The 16,882-nt window shown below is 35.0% G+C and overlaps 3 protein-coding genes across 5 annotated transcripts in view; all 3 read right to left on the bottom strand.

The window, feature by feature from the left end:
• The window catches only part of LOC126970618 (eye-specific diacylglycerol kinase), a 315,315-nt gene extending 314,306 nt beyond the window's left edge, over nucleotides 1–1,009 (bottom strand). The window contains exon 1 of the mRNA XM_050816663.1: nucleotides 933–1,009. Within this exon, the coding sequence (XP_050672620.1) occupies nucleotides 933–994 (62 nt within the window). The 5' untranslated portion in view covers nucleotides 995–1,009. The remainder of the gene's footprint in view (nucleotides 1–932) is intronic.
• LOC126970624 (dynamin-1-like protein) overlaps nucleotides 1–16,882 on the bottom strand; it is a 587,387-nt gene that overhangs the window by 133,704 nt on the left and 436,801 nt on the right. The window lies entirely within an intron of this gene.
• On the bottom strand, nucleotides 6,374–15,284 carry LOC126970642 (beta-1,4-mannosyltransferase egh-like). Of its 2 annotated transcripts, none has more exons than XM_050816720.1 (3): nucleotides 15,118–15,284; nucleotides 13,554–14,355; nucleotides 6,374–7,304 (listed from the first exon to the last, which is right to left on the bottom strand). In XM_050816720.1, exons 2-3 carry the CDS (start codon nucleotides 14,349–14,351, stop codon nucleotides 6,741–6,743), a joined length of 1,362 nt encoding a protein of 453 aa, XP_050672677.1. In that variant the 5' UTR covers nucleotides 14,352–14,355; nucleotides 15,118–15,284; the 3' UTR covers nucleotides 6,374–6,740. The 2 variants fall into 2 exon arrangements, with proteins under 2 accessions (XP_050672677.1, XP_050672678.1); XM_050816721.1 differs by lacking the exon at nucleotides 15,118–15,284 and adding an exon at nucleotides 14,430–14,570.

The following is a 16,882-nucleotide window of genomic DNA, read 5'->3' as shown; positions in this document are numbered from 1 at the left end:
CTACCAAATATACCGTACATTAAATTTATCGTACTACAATCTATACTTATAATAAATTAGTAGAGATGAAATTTCTGTACAAAAAAAATTGATTAAAACCGATTCAGCGGGATGTAAGAAGAGAAATAGAACAAGTCCCGATTTTTTTCGATTTTTTTGTTTCTCTGTCTGTACGGGGTAATCTCTGAAACTATTGGACCGATTTGATTAATATCTTAGATACTTTTTATCCCTGAAAATTAAAGAGTTCCCATGGGACAGTTAAAACCTCTACTTACTTAAACAGCGTAGTACACAACAACCTATGCACATAATTTTTATAATTATGCATGTTGATACCTTAAATTGCCAGTCAAAATCATAAATAATTTTCATCCCGGAAAATTAAAGATTTCCCGTGGGACAGTAAAAACCTCTACTTCTTTATATAACGTAGTTCACAACAACTTCCGCATATTATTATTTTATAAAGTTTGGTATGTTGACACCTTATATTGCCGGTCCACAGCTAGGAAACCTCATCCTGGATAATTAACGAGTTCCCGTGGGAAATATAAAAAACTATATTTTCTTATATAGCTTAGTATACAACAACTTATGCACCTAATTTACTAAAATTTGTCAACCTTATATTGCCGGTAAAACAATGTGAATATAGTATAAAATTTAAAAATCCCCTTAAAGTGACGGGTTTCCACAGGCAAGTAAAACACTACAAAAACATAGCCCAGCATAGCGTTATTCATATTAAATCAAAACTTTTATTTAGATTTATACTCTTAAAATCTTAGAATATGTCTAGTAGCACTTTTCTTAAGAAGAAGCAACTTTGTTCCATTGTTCTTTGGGCAAATAGATAATATAATTCTCAGAACCATAATTCTAGAGTTTCAAATTATCAAGCTTCTACCGCTGGGTGATAGAAGACTCACCCCTCTTCTTCATCATCATCATCATCCACACCATTGCACTCCACTGTTTCGGGATCACTCATCGCGTAATATTTCCGGCTAAGTTACAGATTGAGCAACCTAGTCTTACAAGACTGATACCGTATACTGCGAGCCATTGCCCTTGGTACAAAATTACGAACACTGATGTATTTTATTAAATTAAACGAAGTTAACTTATACGACGTAAAACATAAGCATGCGCCGTCCACTGTACCTACAGGTCACGAACGCACGGTCGGGGCTTCACCATAATCCTTTTAAGTGTCTTCGTTCTTGATATATACTTTACGTATATCACACCTCATACACTCAGTTATACATCTATATAAATTTCTTGTAGGCGTAGTAGTAGAAAAGGCGCGCTTAGGACGTTAAAATCTAATATATAAAATTCTCATGTCGCGGTGTTTGTAGTTAAACTTCTTCGAAACGGCTTGACCGATTCTCGTGAAATTTTGAGTGCATATTGGGTAGATCTGAGAAGCGAACAACATCTATTTTTCACCCACCTAAATGTTAAGGGTGGTCCACGCCATTTTTTTTTTTACATTTTCTTTTAAATTTGTTGATTATGAGTCAGCATTATAAAATACATACAACTTTAAACTTTCACCCATCTACGATCAACAGTTACTTTTGTATCGCGATTTTAATATCGGCAATACAACGTTTGCTGGGTCAGCTAGTTATTACATATTAATCATTATTGTATACTTATTCAATTTCCATATCAGGCGATAGTTTTTTGTAGAACTCTATTCTGTTTACAAAATTTATTTGTCCTTACTTAATTTAACTAGCTCGCTAACTGACATATCTTCTAGAGAACTGAAATTTATTTACTGTATTCAGCCGCGAATTTTTCGGTTTTTACAAGAAAAGTAAGTCGAACATCGTCGCGATAAACAGTGGGACGAGGCGGTGCGGTGGGAGCAGAAGACTCTTGCTGGCCAGCAATCAGTATTATTTTTCTTGTGTTATTAAATACATATATATATATAATAACACAAGAATATATATATATATATATATATATATATATATATATATATATATAAATATATATATATATATATATATATAAATATATATATATATATAAATATATATATATATATAACTAGCTTTTACCCGCGACTTCGTGCGCGTGCAAGTTACTTTGGTCAGCATTTTTTATTTTTTAATATTCTCAGTTTTCATAACAAACTGATGTAGTTAATACATTGTTATAAGCTACCAACTATAGAACTATCATCCCCTTTTTCACCCCATACAGGTCTAAATTTCAAAAACGCTAGAACAAATATTAATGTTTCTTATCTTCTTCTTAATGTTTCTTATCAAGTGCCTAAATACACATTTTCATGGTGCTATCTTTGATAATAATACAATAATTTAATACACTCCCTATTTCACCTGCGCCTTTTATTCGCGATAAAAGGTATAGCCTTTGTCCTTTCCCAAGCTCTTGTCTATGTCTGTAATAAATTTCATCATAATCGGTTCAGTGGTTTTCGCGTGAAAGCGTAACAAACAAACTTACATTCTAATTTATAATATTAGTAAGGATATTATACTATGTCATTTGCTTTTGCCATAAAATAATCGTAATCTAGTGCCAGTCTGTCCGATCGCTTAGATATTCTGTTGATGAACAGTTTACACTTTAGTCATTGCATTATAGACATCCATTATAAATGCTTGATTTCTGGTGTCGTAAGAATTCCTTTCTGGTGTCGCAGCGAGCAATCACTTACTATCTGGTGATTTACGTGCTTTCCTATTCTTCTTCGTCGTATTACTCTTGACAGAGCAGTCGTGGTCACGTCGAACGACGAACGATTCTACGCCAGTTATTCCTGTCTGTTGCTTCTCTGGCACATGTGTTGAGGGGAGTATTGGTTAAGGCTTTGATCTGGTCTGTCCAGCGCATAGGGCAGCGTCCTCTTGACCTACTGTGTAAAGTGGCGTGCCGTATGGCGTGTTACCGCTCCGTGGTGCTCCCTGCTAGACAACAGACGAGGATATGGCGACCGAGTCAATGGCGGTATAACCATACACCTGACTGGGAAACCGGTTGGAAGAGGCTACAGCGGCCTGAAGACTAAATAACTTCTGAAATGACTGGTGCAGAAGGCAAGGAGAATCCACTGCACTATTTTCCCATGATAGTCACGAATGAATATGAATAGACAACCAAAGAGACGAATCAGGAAGCCATGGGACCCGAATAGCACCCGGCGCTGCACTGCGTCCGGCGCAGACAGTGTGAAATGTGCTACCGGCCATGTGTTTGTAGGCGACCAGGCATCACATGGAGTGCTTTCCCATACATCAACATAAAAATTGTGAAAATTAATGAAGATTTGCATTTACCAGCCGACTTGCCCCTAACTACAGGCAAATAAAACTTCCAATAAACTTGTCTAGAAGCATGATTCTGAAAGTTTTAATAAATTGGCTTGAGCAGTGCCTGCACTTAGCGTAATAGTCTTGGATATTGGAATTGATTTCGCATAAACCTACAGAGACTACTCATCTTACTATCCATTTAATCAGACAAAATATATAAACAAGAGTACAAACCATATACCTTACTATTTATGGGCTTTAGTTTGATACAGCCATTTTGGCGAACTGGGTATATAAAAATGTATTGCTTTTTAAAAATTATTGCTGTATTGTAGTAAGGGTCCATTCATTGGTAAGTTATACATAGAATCAAGCTGTTTATAATGGACTTTTGAGAATAAAATTTCCGTTTTAGTTTAAAATACTTAAAAAAACCTTCTTAAAATAAAATCTCAGGCAGATTTTAGACGGAAACTTTTTTACATGACGTTTAAAACATTCGGCTTATTTTACCATTCGGTTCTAAAGGTATAGATGAACACGAAAATTATTTTTAATTCGGGCGTAGAACTAATGATGCAGAGACAGCTCGCAATAAGCAAATCAAAGTTGTGTTTAGAGAGAATTTTGGTTTAATCGCTTCCGTAGTGGAAACTTTGACTATGAATTCGATTGAACCCCGAGGGATTGATGGAGATTGAAAACCAGACGGTAAATGAATTGAATGCGATCGTAGAAGCCAATTTGCATCAATCTACTAAGAAATTTGCGGCATGAACCTTCAATTTAACCCCAGAAGACTCTAGCTTGTGCGTTAACCACTAAGATACTCCATTTGTCGTATCACCGCTCTTAATGCCTCGACTTGTATTGGATCTCGAAATCTTGAACAATTGCCAATTCCGAGTTTATCTCGAAGGCAAAGCCATATTGTCCTCTACAAAGCGCAAGTCCAGGCAAGGCAAGCTACATACGTAGTATTCTTCTCATCCCTGCATCCCATTTTCAGCTCAAAGCACTTAACCGCGTGCAACGCAGAGCTGCTTGAATTGATGGGGATGAATTGGGGTGCTTTGTGAACGGCTAGGTAACTTGGCGTTGCGTAGAGATGTCAGATTATTATGGGTCATTTTCCGCATTTTTCACGTGGAGTGATCTGATGAGCTGTTTGAGCTGACTCCTGCTGCTGTATTCCACCTCCAACCCGCCACAAAAATGGATATCATCCCATCATCTGGATTTATGGCGTTAATCTACAGTGCGGTTTGACAAAACTTACTTCCACATACAACCCATCTATAGAATGAGCTTTCTTACGTGGTGTTCCCGGGACGATACATGGGTATGTAAGCTTCAAAAAAAGTGCGTATATTTTTCTACAAGGCAGACAACGCTCCTGTGATTCTTCTGGGGTTCCCGAGAATAGGCGGCTACCAATTAACATCAGATAAAAAAAATATGATTATAACGGTTGGTTTTAATAAATACAATATTTAATGCCGTGTTTCACAATGTACCTGCAAGTAAAGCTGCAAGTAGGCTTCTTGCAACCCATCTATGGAATATAGAGAACATTGGCGTTGCACAATGTATAAATTATTGAAAAGAGCGCAAAAAATAATGCTGGGAGAGTTTCTTGCGCCGCTTCTGCTCGGCTCTGCTGTGGTAGTATCTAGTAGTATAAGAAATGACATCAAAAAGAATTCTAAAGGAATAAATTTTGAGAAAATAAATGCCTTTTATGCCTTTTAAACAAGCGCCTATTAAATTATAGTATGAATCTAGTATCAAATAGCATATAATTTGAGTGTCGTCAATATATATGCTAATTGATACAATAATTTCACCTTCGCACGACACGCCACAAGTTAGAATATCATCCCCACCATCTGGATGTGTGGCGGTCCTCCTCAGTGCGGTTTTCAAGGAGCTTTCTTCCTCGTACTACGAAGCTGTGGAATGAACTTCCTTGTGCGGTGTTTCCGGGACGATACGATATGGGTACCTTCAAGAAAAGCGCGTACACCTTCCTTAAAGGCCGGCAACGCTCTTGTGATTCCTCTAGTGTTGCAAGAGAATGTGGGCGGCGGTGATCACTTAACACCAGGTGACCCGTACGCTCGTTTGTCTTCCTATTCCATAAAAAAAAATAGCGTCGCAAATATGTCGGTTTTACGTTGTGCCGTTTGGTATCGAGACACGGGTTTCTTGGGATGGGTATGAAGTGTTAAACTCACGTCAGGACACGTGACTTGATCGAAAATTCGTAAGACAGTCGTTGAAATTGTGAATGAAAGTTGATATTTCTGAGAGATTAAACTTTTTAATGAAAAATAATTGTAATAGTTCTAAAGTGTAAAAATTTTAAATAATTTAAATTGTCATTTATGTGTACAATAGCGCAATAAATGAATATTTTATTTAACAACATAAATGCTATAACTTTATTTCTGATAAATAAAGCAATTTGTGCGAAATTATTACCAAACCATTCCAAAATATTCAAAAATGCACAACGTTATTGTTGAAGTTTCCAATTCTGCCGGCACTCCCGGAATGCAACCCGTATTTTTTTTTTCATTTCGTCAAACCGAACAACAGAGAGCGAATATTTGCAAAACAAACCTGCCTGTAAATCATCTAAACTTATAGTCGAACTTTTATGAGGCTTTTTATCTAAAGTTGCGAATTGTCGTAGGACAATTCGCAACTTTACTGGTACATTATGAAACAACGCCTTAGTTATTTTATCAATCAATTAATGAACTATGACCATCACAACTGTAAAAGTCAAAGTTCTTATTTGCTAGAAACAACGTTGAAGCTAGAAGGTAACGTTGTTATAAATTTAAGAATAGGACATGTATCCATAAAAGACCCTACACTATACGATTAAAACAATTAATAACATTTTAAGAGATAATGTAGTGAAAATAATCACAAAAAATTAAAACATTAAGAATAAGATTTGTGCCAGTTACCACTTCGTTTGATAATATTCGTGCATTGAGTAAAAACAATATTTTTTTAAATAGCGTTGTCTCCGATGGCTGATGTTAAATTAAACATTATTGTTCTCTTTAATATTTATTACATTAAGATTAAAACTACAAAAAAAAGTTATATATTTGTTTACAACTTCTGAACTCGTGACTCAAAACTAAAAGACTAAAAACACTCTGTAGGTTTTTATTGCAAAATCTTTTCAGCAACACCAATACGCATTTGGACTTCTACAGTTTTATATTTTCATTCATTTGAAAAACTACAACTAGCTACAACATATATGAATAAAAAAAATTGTTATATTAATTAAGACTACTTCTAATCTTATACACAATACAAAAAATAACACAACTTTATAATTATTTTTTCAAATAAGCATTTTAACAAGTACCCACATAAACACATCGCACACAAATTTAAGCCTACTATTCAAGCCGTCTTAACATCTTTATTGACTATGTAAAAAGTACATTTCTTTTCTAACATAGCCCATATAACAGCAACAACGTCAACGATCATAGTAATCGGAATAGTTGCAACTGCTCCAAATGCAAAAATCGCAACTTTAATGGGCCCAAACTTATTAATTGGAAATGATTTTAGCACTCCAAAAATAAACATATACATTTCCACAGCGCTCATTATACAAAAAATAATGTTAAGGAATTTTGGAATAGGTAAAGGAAATACAGATGCAAGGAAAATATTACCAATTGACAGCGGTAGAAGCATCCAAGAGTAGCAAAATATACCAATGAAAATTTTATTTTTTATGGGAATATTTTTTGAATGTACAGTCAGAATGAAACCACGGATCCACCTCTTGCGTTGCTGCAAAAAGTCCCATAATGTGAATGGCGATTTCTCCCACATTTCCCCCTCTATAAAACCAAATGAATATTTATATGAACAGGCTTTTACGGCAAAGTATGTATCTTCAGTCACGGAACCGTCAATTCCATTGTCGTATGACACTTTTTTCTCAGCTTCCACCTGAAAGGTACAATGAATACGTTAAAAAATTAAAAATTCACACTCTATCAATAATATTATATATCAGCTAACTAGTTAATCCTTTAAAATAACAGATACAGAATATAATAGCGAAAAATATTAAGTAAGATCTTATTTTATATTCGTATAAGGAGCTGGCACGAAACTGCAGCGCGTCGGGGATGTTTGCTGCGCAGCGCGCTGTTGCGTAGGGTCCGGGCTAGCCCCAATCGTATTTTGAGGGCATTTTCGCACAAGTTCGACTGTCAGTACCTAAACCACTGCTGTTTGATACATTCCTCAATTCAATTGGTATTTCTTAATATGATTTATAATAGTAGTTAGCGCTTAATTCTGCACCTGCGCAGCCAGCTGCCACATCAGTGTTATCAAATAACAAATATAGGTTACAAATTTTCCAACGAGTCGGCCAAGGACGGTGGGCAGCCGAGAAACCTTTCCGGACACACCACGTCAGTGCGCATGCAGTTTTTTACAACTTAGGGAAACCAAAATTGTCTACACTAAATAATATAATGACCGCCAATTGGTTTTTTATTCTATTTTATAATCAGATGCGAGTAATGTAAATAACGCTAGGTAAATTTTATGTTAAGCACGTAAATCATAATATCCTAAATATATTATTATTATTTCATTATTTATTTATTCAGAAATAGACAGTCTTACAAATGATTTACTAAATTAAATAACAGATATTAGACCTAGAGTTTACTTAATTAACAGGTTTAATAGCGAACAGTTTATTATAATTATACAAACATATAAAAATACTTTAAAAGATTATACAAATCCTATGAGAATTTAAATAAAATTATTTTATATTTTGATAAACTGGAACAGGAAGCTATATCTACACTATAATCATGGTGTAAATTACTATTGTAAAATTTACTCGCACGACGAACAAAACTATTTTCTACATAACAACTAGAACAAGAATTTACATGAAATAATTCGTTTGAATGAAATGTGCGTTTTTGAGGGCGAGGTATTTTTATGTTACATTGCAACAACGAAGGACAATCCATAATATTATTAATTATTTTGTACAAAATAACAGTATCAATAAAATGACGTCGTTTTCCAAGATCTTCAATTCTATGTCTGTTTGCCGATATGTCATAATCAGTGTATATATTACCGGTTTTATAATTTAAGGTCTTCGTAAATTTCCTTTGGATCCTTTCATATCGATCAACATGAATTTTGAAAAACGGGTTCCAAACAGCGGATGCAAATTCTGAATTACTTCTTACAAAACGATTAAATAAATTTTTATGAGTTTGTGTGTTTTTAAATGGCTTTCCTATTCTCAATATAAATCCAAATTTTTTGTACGTTTTTTTAGGAATGTTATCAATGTCTGGTACAAAGGTAAGCTTTTAATCAAGGATTACACCCAGATCTCGCACTTCAGTAACTCTTTTTAATGGCTTACCAGAAATAGTATAAGCGAATATGATCGGGTTTATCTTGCGTGTATAAGTGATCACATGACACTTATCAGGGTTCAAGAATAGACTATTACCCTTGCAATGTCCCTCGAAAGAAGTGAGATCTGCTTGTAATGAGTAGCAATCGTGCACACTCCGCACAATTTTAAAGATCTTTGTGTCATCTGCGTATATTAGCATATTAGATCCATTCACAATACTAGAAATGTCATTAACATAAAGTATAAAAAGTAACTGGCCTAAATGAGAACCCTGCAGTATAACCGAGCTAATATTTCTGTAGTTCGAAGTATAACCAGCGAGAGCAACAGCCTGACTTCTATTATCTATGTATGATTTTATCCAGCGCAGAAGATCACCGTGTACTCCAAGACGCCAGAGATTTAAAATTAAAGTTTTATGGCAAATTTTGTCAAAAGCTTTGGCAAAGTCGCTGTACACTGCGTCCACCTGACAACCTTCATTCATTGCATTAAGTATAATTTCGGTGAATGTAAGCAAGTTAGATTCCACACTACGTCCTGTGTAAAAACCATGTTGACATGGAGATATTATTCTGCGTACAGAAGCGGAGAATTGCGCATTAACAATCTTCTCCAACAACTTACCAAAATAGCACAGCTTGGAGATAGGTCTGTACTTACAAATGTCATCACTAAATGTTCCTTTTGGTAAAGTTGTGATCCAGGCACGTTTCCACAACGAAGAAATACACCTTCTTGGATAGAACTCTGATAAAGTAACGTTATTGGCAAAGCAAGACTTGAAGCACAAGAACGAATGAAAATAGCATGAATACCATCCGGCCCTGCCCCCTTATTCACTTCAATAGATTTTAAATATTTAAATACTAAATCATGTGTAATTTCTACCGAATTTATATCTAACAAGGCGCAGGCAGGTAATTCACAATTATCTATAAATAATAATATTAGTGGATTTTAATTTAAGGTGATCAATATACTTATTATTTACCATAGTCTAGTAAAATTTCGCTGTATTAGAGGCCTAGGTTGCCTAATTTATAAGTTGACTGTTATAATATAAAATTTTAACCACCGTTATCATCATCATCAGCCGGAAGACGTCCACTGCTGGCAAACGCCTCTTCCAAAGATTTCCACGACGATCGGTCCTGCGCTGCCCTCATCAAACGATCTTGACCAGATCGTCGGTCCATCTTGTGGGGGCCTATCAACACTGCATCTTCCGGTACGTGATTGCCATTCGAGGATTTTACTGCCCCAACGGCCATCTGTCCGGCGAACTATATGCCCTGCCAACTGCCACTTTAGTTTCGCAATCACGCTTCATAAGATACATAATAGCTTTAAGGGTAAATGTATACACTTCTACAATAAAGTCCCAGCCACTGTTCAGGCATTGTCTATAAATAAATTTAAATGTTTTATAAAAAAATGGCTCTGTCGTAAATCCTATTACTCCACTGCTGAATATCTAAATGATCGGACAGCCTGGGACTAGATTGTGATTATTTTATAGCAACTGTACAATATTGTATATTTTTATTGAAAAGAGCGCAAAAAAAAGAATGCTGGGAGAGTTTCTTGCGCCGCTTCTTCTCTCTCAGAGCGCCATTTGTTTCCGAAGCGGTAGTAGTATCTAGTAGTATAAGAAATGACATCAAAAAGAATTCTAAAGGAATCAATTTTGAGAAAATAAATGCCTTTTATGCCTTTTATGCCTTTATGCCTTGGGCTATGTCGGTAACTTTGGTTCTCCTACGGATCTCCACTTTTCAGATGCGATCTCGCAGGGAAACTCCGAGCATAGCCCTCTCCATTGCCCTCTGAGCGACCATGAGCTTTCTCATAAGGTTAGTTAGAAACCACGTCTGCGTGCCGTAAATTAAGATTAAATAAAGTCACAAAAAGTTGCATTGACCACTTGTTTACGCGTCTCATTCATTTGAATCCGTGTACGGCGACTGTCGATACAGTTCTGGCAGATCATCGTGTTATTGTACTAGCTTGCGAGTGTCCAGGCATGAGCAATATACAGCGTGTTCCAACAAAAAAACATCTTTATTATTGTGATAGTGAAACCTTGCAACAAGAATTAAATAAAATAGACTGGTCTAGCACAGTAAATATGACATGTCCAAGCAAGATATATAGCTTTATAAATTCAAGTTTTCAACATGCGTATACTAAATCCCGCAGACCTAATAAAGATAAATACAAAGTGAAGAATTTTAAGCAACCATGGATAAAACCGTATATTATTCAGTTATCAAACCAAAGGGAAAATATTTTCAAAGAATGGAAAAAAGATACATCAAACATGTGTCTTCGTCTTAGATATAATAAAATTCGAAATAAAATAAATAAAATAGTGGAACTAGAGCGAAATAAATTCTATCAAAACAAAATTAATATGAATGCAAAAAATCCCAGGGAATTATGGCGAATAATAAATTCTGTTTGTGGTAGAGTTTCGCATAGTATTGATGATGTTATATCTAATGCATTTAATACAGCAAAAGAATCACACTCGGATATTGCAAATCGCTTTGCACGCGAATTTAAGGACGCAGTAAAATCTATACTCCCAACCTGTGACGTCAAATTATTAGAACATAAAACTAACAATAAGTCTAATGTGAGCTTAAACTTCAGAAAAGCTGGGAAAGAATCAGTAGAGAAAATTATCAGTAACTTGAATAACTCAAAAGCTCCCGGTACTGACAGCATAAAAATTAAAGATTTGAAATCTATTTCTAGCAAAATATCAAGTACAATCTCACATCTTATTAATTGCAGCATTCTAACAGCAAATTACCCTGACGAATTAAAGCTAAGTTTTATTCGCCCCATATATAAAAACGGTAAACAAGATAAAGTAAGTAATTACCGACCCATTTCTATACTATCAGCCATCGATAAGGTAGTGGAGAAATACATAAGTGCCTTGATGCAGTCATTTTATTCTAAACATAAAATAATATGCAAGAGTCAATATGGTTTTCAGCCAAAAAAGAGCACAACATCCCTTCTATCAGATTTTTCGGATACTGTTAACCAATATCTGGATAATAGGAAGCATGTGCTAGCACTATTTATCGATTTCTCCAGGGCTTTTGATACCTTAGATCATGGTTGCTTAATAAACAAATTAGAAGACTCCGGTATAAGAGGTCATCTACTTCAATGGTGTGGAAATTACCTCAAAAATAGGTCATATTATGTAAAGGTGGGAAATGCTTCTAGCAAGGTGATTCCCGTCACTGAAAGCACAGCTCAGGGATCAGTGCTCGGTCCGCTTCATTTCATTGCTTATGTTAATGACATGACGAGTGTTTTAAAATATTGCACCTCATACCAATATGCAGATGACACATGTCTGTTAATAGGTGAAAAGAATGTCAAAGACGCTCTCGATAAACTTCAAAGCGACTTCGATTTAATCAATAAATGGTGCCATGACAACGGACTTGTCCTAAACGCTAAAAAAACCAAACTAATACACATTCGATCCCCGTACATAAAATCAACAATTGATACTACCCAAATAGTAAAAGCACATAGTCACATTTGCTTTCACCACAACTTGGACCCTAGTATTTGCAGCTGTCCTACAATTGACTCCGTTAAAACGCACACATATCTTGGATTAATTATAGACCATAAATTTAACTGGCACCCTCAAATAAATTCAGTTTGTGATAAGCTTAGAGCTTTCCTCGCAAACATTAAAATAATTAAAAGTAAACTACCTTATAAAATTTTACTGTTGCTTTATAACACATTGGCCGATACAATAGTAAGTTATGGTATTAGTTCGTACGGTAGAACTTACAAAACGTATTTAAATGAGATCGAAAAGTTGCAAAACAGAATTTTAAAACAAATTGTTTCAAAAAACATAAAAGAAACTAACCAAAATGATGAGTTCAATTTATTCAAACACTGTAAGGTGCTACCAGTACAATCTAAATTTTACTACAATATATTAAAAGAACAAATGTTCAATGAGAACATTATACAAAAATATAATCATGAAACCATTACACGCAATCAAACAAATAAATTTTATAAAACGGTGAAAGCCAGAAATGTATACGGTGAGAGAACTACAGCATACTTAGTACCCCGCCTACTTAATACAATCAATCCTGAAATAAGAAACAAGATAAATACAAAAAATATTAAAACTAAATTAAAGTTATTCTTTTTAAACAACCTGTATATTGGTCATAACTTTATGTCTTGAGTTGCCTTTCGTTGTCGAAGCCATGATTAGTGCGTAGCGTGATGTGCTATCCGCAATTGAGTACTTAACTATTCGTTATAAAGTTGAGTATTGTTTACTAATTAATATATCTAAACAGACGGTCATTCAAAAATTCAATACATTGCGGTGGCAGGCCATGCGACTCACCCGTGACAATAAGTACTGTTGTTGTTGTACCTACATTAAATTTTTCGTTTGTATTGTACCTATATTATTAAATTGTGTATTTATAAGTTAAAATTAATGTTTATTGTAATTGTAATCGATAATAGTATTTCTTCTAACATGCCGGACAAACCTCTGTGGTTTTTGGCCTGTTATATAATAATAAATTGTAATTCTATTTTTCATAATAAAAACAAAAAAAAAAAAAAAAAAAAAAAAAAATCATCGCTAGCAACATACCCTAGTTGAATCCCATCGTCTTCAGACACTGTGGTATTTGTTACAACCAATATTGTTTTAATTTCATCACTGATTCACAGTTCTAATTGCAGGTAATTCATCAATAACCTACCTTTGACACCATGAATGATCCTTTCCATCCAAACAATGGTTTGTGAAACACATTATGTTGAAATCTTAATTTCCCCAAGTCTTCAGCTACTCTATAGGTATCAGCTAAAGTGGTGAACCAGTTCACAATCTCTTCATTAGCATAAGTGATTACTCCCTGACCAAACTGATTACGACCATCCAACACAAAATTAATAATACCTCTCACTGAATCCTCTGTCAGTAATGTTTCTTCATCTAAATGAACTATCCAATCTGAATCATCTAAGGTATTCACCTCGTCTTCTAAACAATACTGTAACGCTCTCGCTTTAAATAATGCACCAGATTTCGTTTTATACTGTGGAGGCACAACAATTTCCGTAACTCTTGAAATTTGAAGGCTTAATTCTTTTTCTGTCACAATTTCTATTCTAAAGTTTTCCAATCCTGTATCTATGCAAGTGTTAATATTTCTAGTAACATTTCGCTCGACTAGCATGGGAAAATAGCCTCTTGTTGCTATTCTTATACAAATCAGTGGAACATCTAAAGGTGAACCTTTCAGCTTCACCTTTCCAGAAAAAGCATTGTAACATACTAACCCAAGGAAGGTAAAGATGACTTTTGGTAAATTCAGAAGAGGGAGTAATTTTAATACATACAGGGCTCCAGTCCAAAATGGTCCGTAACTTCTGAATGGCGGATATACGTACTGATTTTCTGTGTCATTTAAAGCACTATTAAAAACTAAAATTATGTATATAAAAGCTACAAAAAATGTGCAATGTAATAAGTGTAAAATGCTTCCTTCGTTCATTGTGCTGAAAAATAACGTTTAAAGGTATTAATGTCTTAAATTTGAACGAATAATTATTTAATATATTTAAGCATGTACCTGTTAGGTATCTGACCTTGTATGAACTAATAATGAGAACAATAATTAGTAGTTTAAAGAAGAGATAAGCTTCTACGTAAAAGAATTAACTAGAATTTATCGTTGCATAATTAAAAACGTTTATCAGACCACGAGCGCAATTATTTAAAAATAACTTAAACAGATACATATACATAAATACTAGGTATTTTACTTCGACATAATAAGTATTAAAGTCGTTTACGAAATTGCGAATGTTAGTTGTTATTTATTCATATAGGTATAAAATTTCTTATTAAATATGAAAAAAGACAAGCTTGAGGTAACGTGATAGAAAGAATACCATCGCCCACGCCATCTTTATTTTAACTTGTACGTAAATATTGGCGACAGCCCGACAGGTTTTGCGTATATTTTACCAAAAAACTAGATAGGTAGTGCTAGTGAAATTACTGGGCAAATGAGACTGAACATCATTCATGTCTCAAGCGCAGTTGTAGTGCCGCACAGAATTTTTGGGGTTTTTCAAGAATCCTGAGCGGCACTGCATTGTAATGGGCAGGGCGTATCAATTACTATTCGCTGAACGTCCTGCTCGTCTCGTCCCTTATTTTCATTAAATAAAATGCTAGGTATACTTACAAAAGTTACATAAATATTGTAAGTTTCTACGTATCCCGTTAAGAACAAAATGAATTTATTTACTTACCTATATTCCTGTAGGTGTCTACACTGAGGAAGTCAGTATTTGATTATAGGGGTATCTACTATCATTCTCTACAGTTCACCAATAATTTCTGACTTTCGTTCAGGCTGAAAACTGCGCAGGTAATGTATGTAATACAAACACAAATGAAACAAAATGTTTAAACAAATTACGTGGTCTTATTTACATAAATGTTTCATTCTTTTAGGTACTTACCTATTCAACTGAATGCTTTTTATTTAAGTTATTTTTTTTTTGTATTAATTATGATTCCTGATAAAGATTCCGGGAAAAAGTAAAGCAGCCATAACAAACGCATACGAAAATTAAATAGCGAACCAATCGGATATGAGAAAGAGTAGGTAATCTACATAGGCCAATTTATTTTAACAACGAAATTAAGGTCTAATGAAGTAGACACAAGAATTTGTAACGCATAGAAAATCTGGAGGCACGGTTATATTTCCTCTTCAGAACTTTGCAGTTCGGATCCTTTGAGCCCAGCGCCGCAACCCAAGTTCGATACGCCTGTTTTTTGCAGTCAGATGCTGCTTTAACTGACGCATCGAACAAGGATCTCGGAGACTTAGGTAGTTTTCCAATTACAGTGCATAATTCGACTCAGTGCCGCACAATGCCGAATTATTGTGCTGATGCTTAATTGGAACATGAATTAGTTTTAAAATGCACCAGCAGAGTGCGTGTGTAGGTACTAAGTTCAGTGTTGAAAAAAGTATTCATAGAGTTAGCAATCTAATAAGTAAATAAGATGTTGTCTTCGTCATTTTGATAAATATGTTCATTTCCACGAAAACATTTATGATGTCTGCTTCATTAAATGATTCGATCATGCCCTTGCAATGTTGACAAAAGTCTGATCAATAAATTTATGTATACTTTAGAATTCTAAAATGAAATTGTATTCACATTTTAAATGTGGTACTTATATAAAATTAAATAGGTAGTCATTGTTTGTACCTTCATTAGTTTTATTTATGTCGAGCATTGGTACCAAGACCATCAGCTCAAACGAAAGTACAATAATAAGAAGAAGAATATTTAAATCATTTTTCGGTAAAATTGTAGGTACCTTTATTCATACTTACATTTTTTTTTTTTCAAAAAATATCGACGAAACGTGAGCTCTAAAATTTTTTACAACAATGAACACTATTACTATCGACAGTAAATAAAATTCGGATCATTGCCAACTTATAGAAAAAACACACGTTAATTTTCTGCCACTGAGTTGGTATCTATTCTACGCATCACGCGAAGTACTTTTGAGAGTGTTCGATTGTGCGAAGCGTTGCTGTAGTTTGAATATTCAACGTTGAGCATTCTGCCGCATAATGCGCTCTAGTGCTGTAATTGGAAAACAGTCTTAGAGAAGTTATGAAAAACAAGCATGCACCAGTTCTTACTTGGCTGCCAAACCAGCATTACCACACTCGCACCGGAGGCCATCCCTTCCCCCCTCCCCCTCCCTATCACCCCCCAACAAAAATATGAAAGCGGTCGGTTAAAAATATATTACCCCAGGAGGGTACCGGCTCTACCAGAGTCGGAGAATCCCTCCCCGAGTATTCTCGCACGGGCTGCCCCTCGTATTCTGGGGAGGGCACAGTACCGCGCATATCTATGGACAAACAGGGCAACAACACCACGGCACCCCGCTCCACGCTTAATGTGGACTTCTGTAATATCAGGGGAATTCACTCCAATTTAAACGCCGTCCACCACCACCATGAGACGGCGCAGCCGGCCT

This window comes from Leptidea sinapis, chromosome 21 (genome assembly GCF_905404315.1).
Source record: "Leptidea sinapis chromosome 21, ilLepSina1.1, whole genome shotgun sequence".
NCBI lineage: Eukaryota > Metazoa > Arthropoda > Insecta > Lepidoptera > Pieridae > Leptidea > Leptidea sinapis.
This window is presented reverse-complemented; position numbering and strand designations above follow the sequence as displayed.

Coding starts and splice junctions, on each gene's coding strand:
- LOC126970642 (XM_050816720.1), bottom strand. CDS start 14,351: ATGAACGAAGGAAGCATTTTACACTTATTACATTGCACATTTTTTGTA. Junction 7,305..13,553: donor GATCATTCATGGTGTCAAAG/GTAGGTTATTGA, acceptor TGTACCTTTCAG/GTGGAAGCTGAGAAAAAAGT.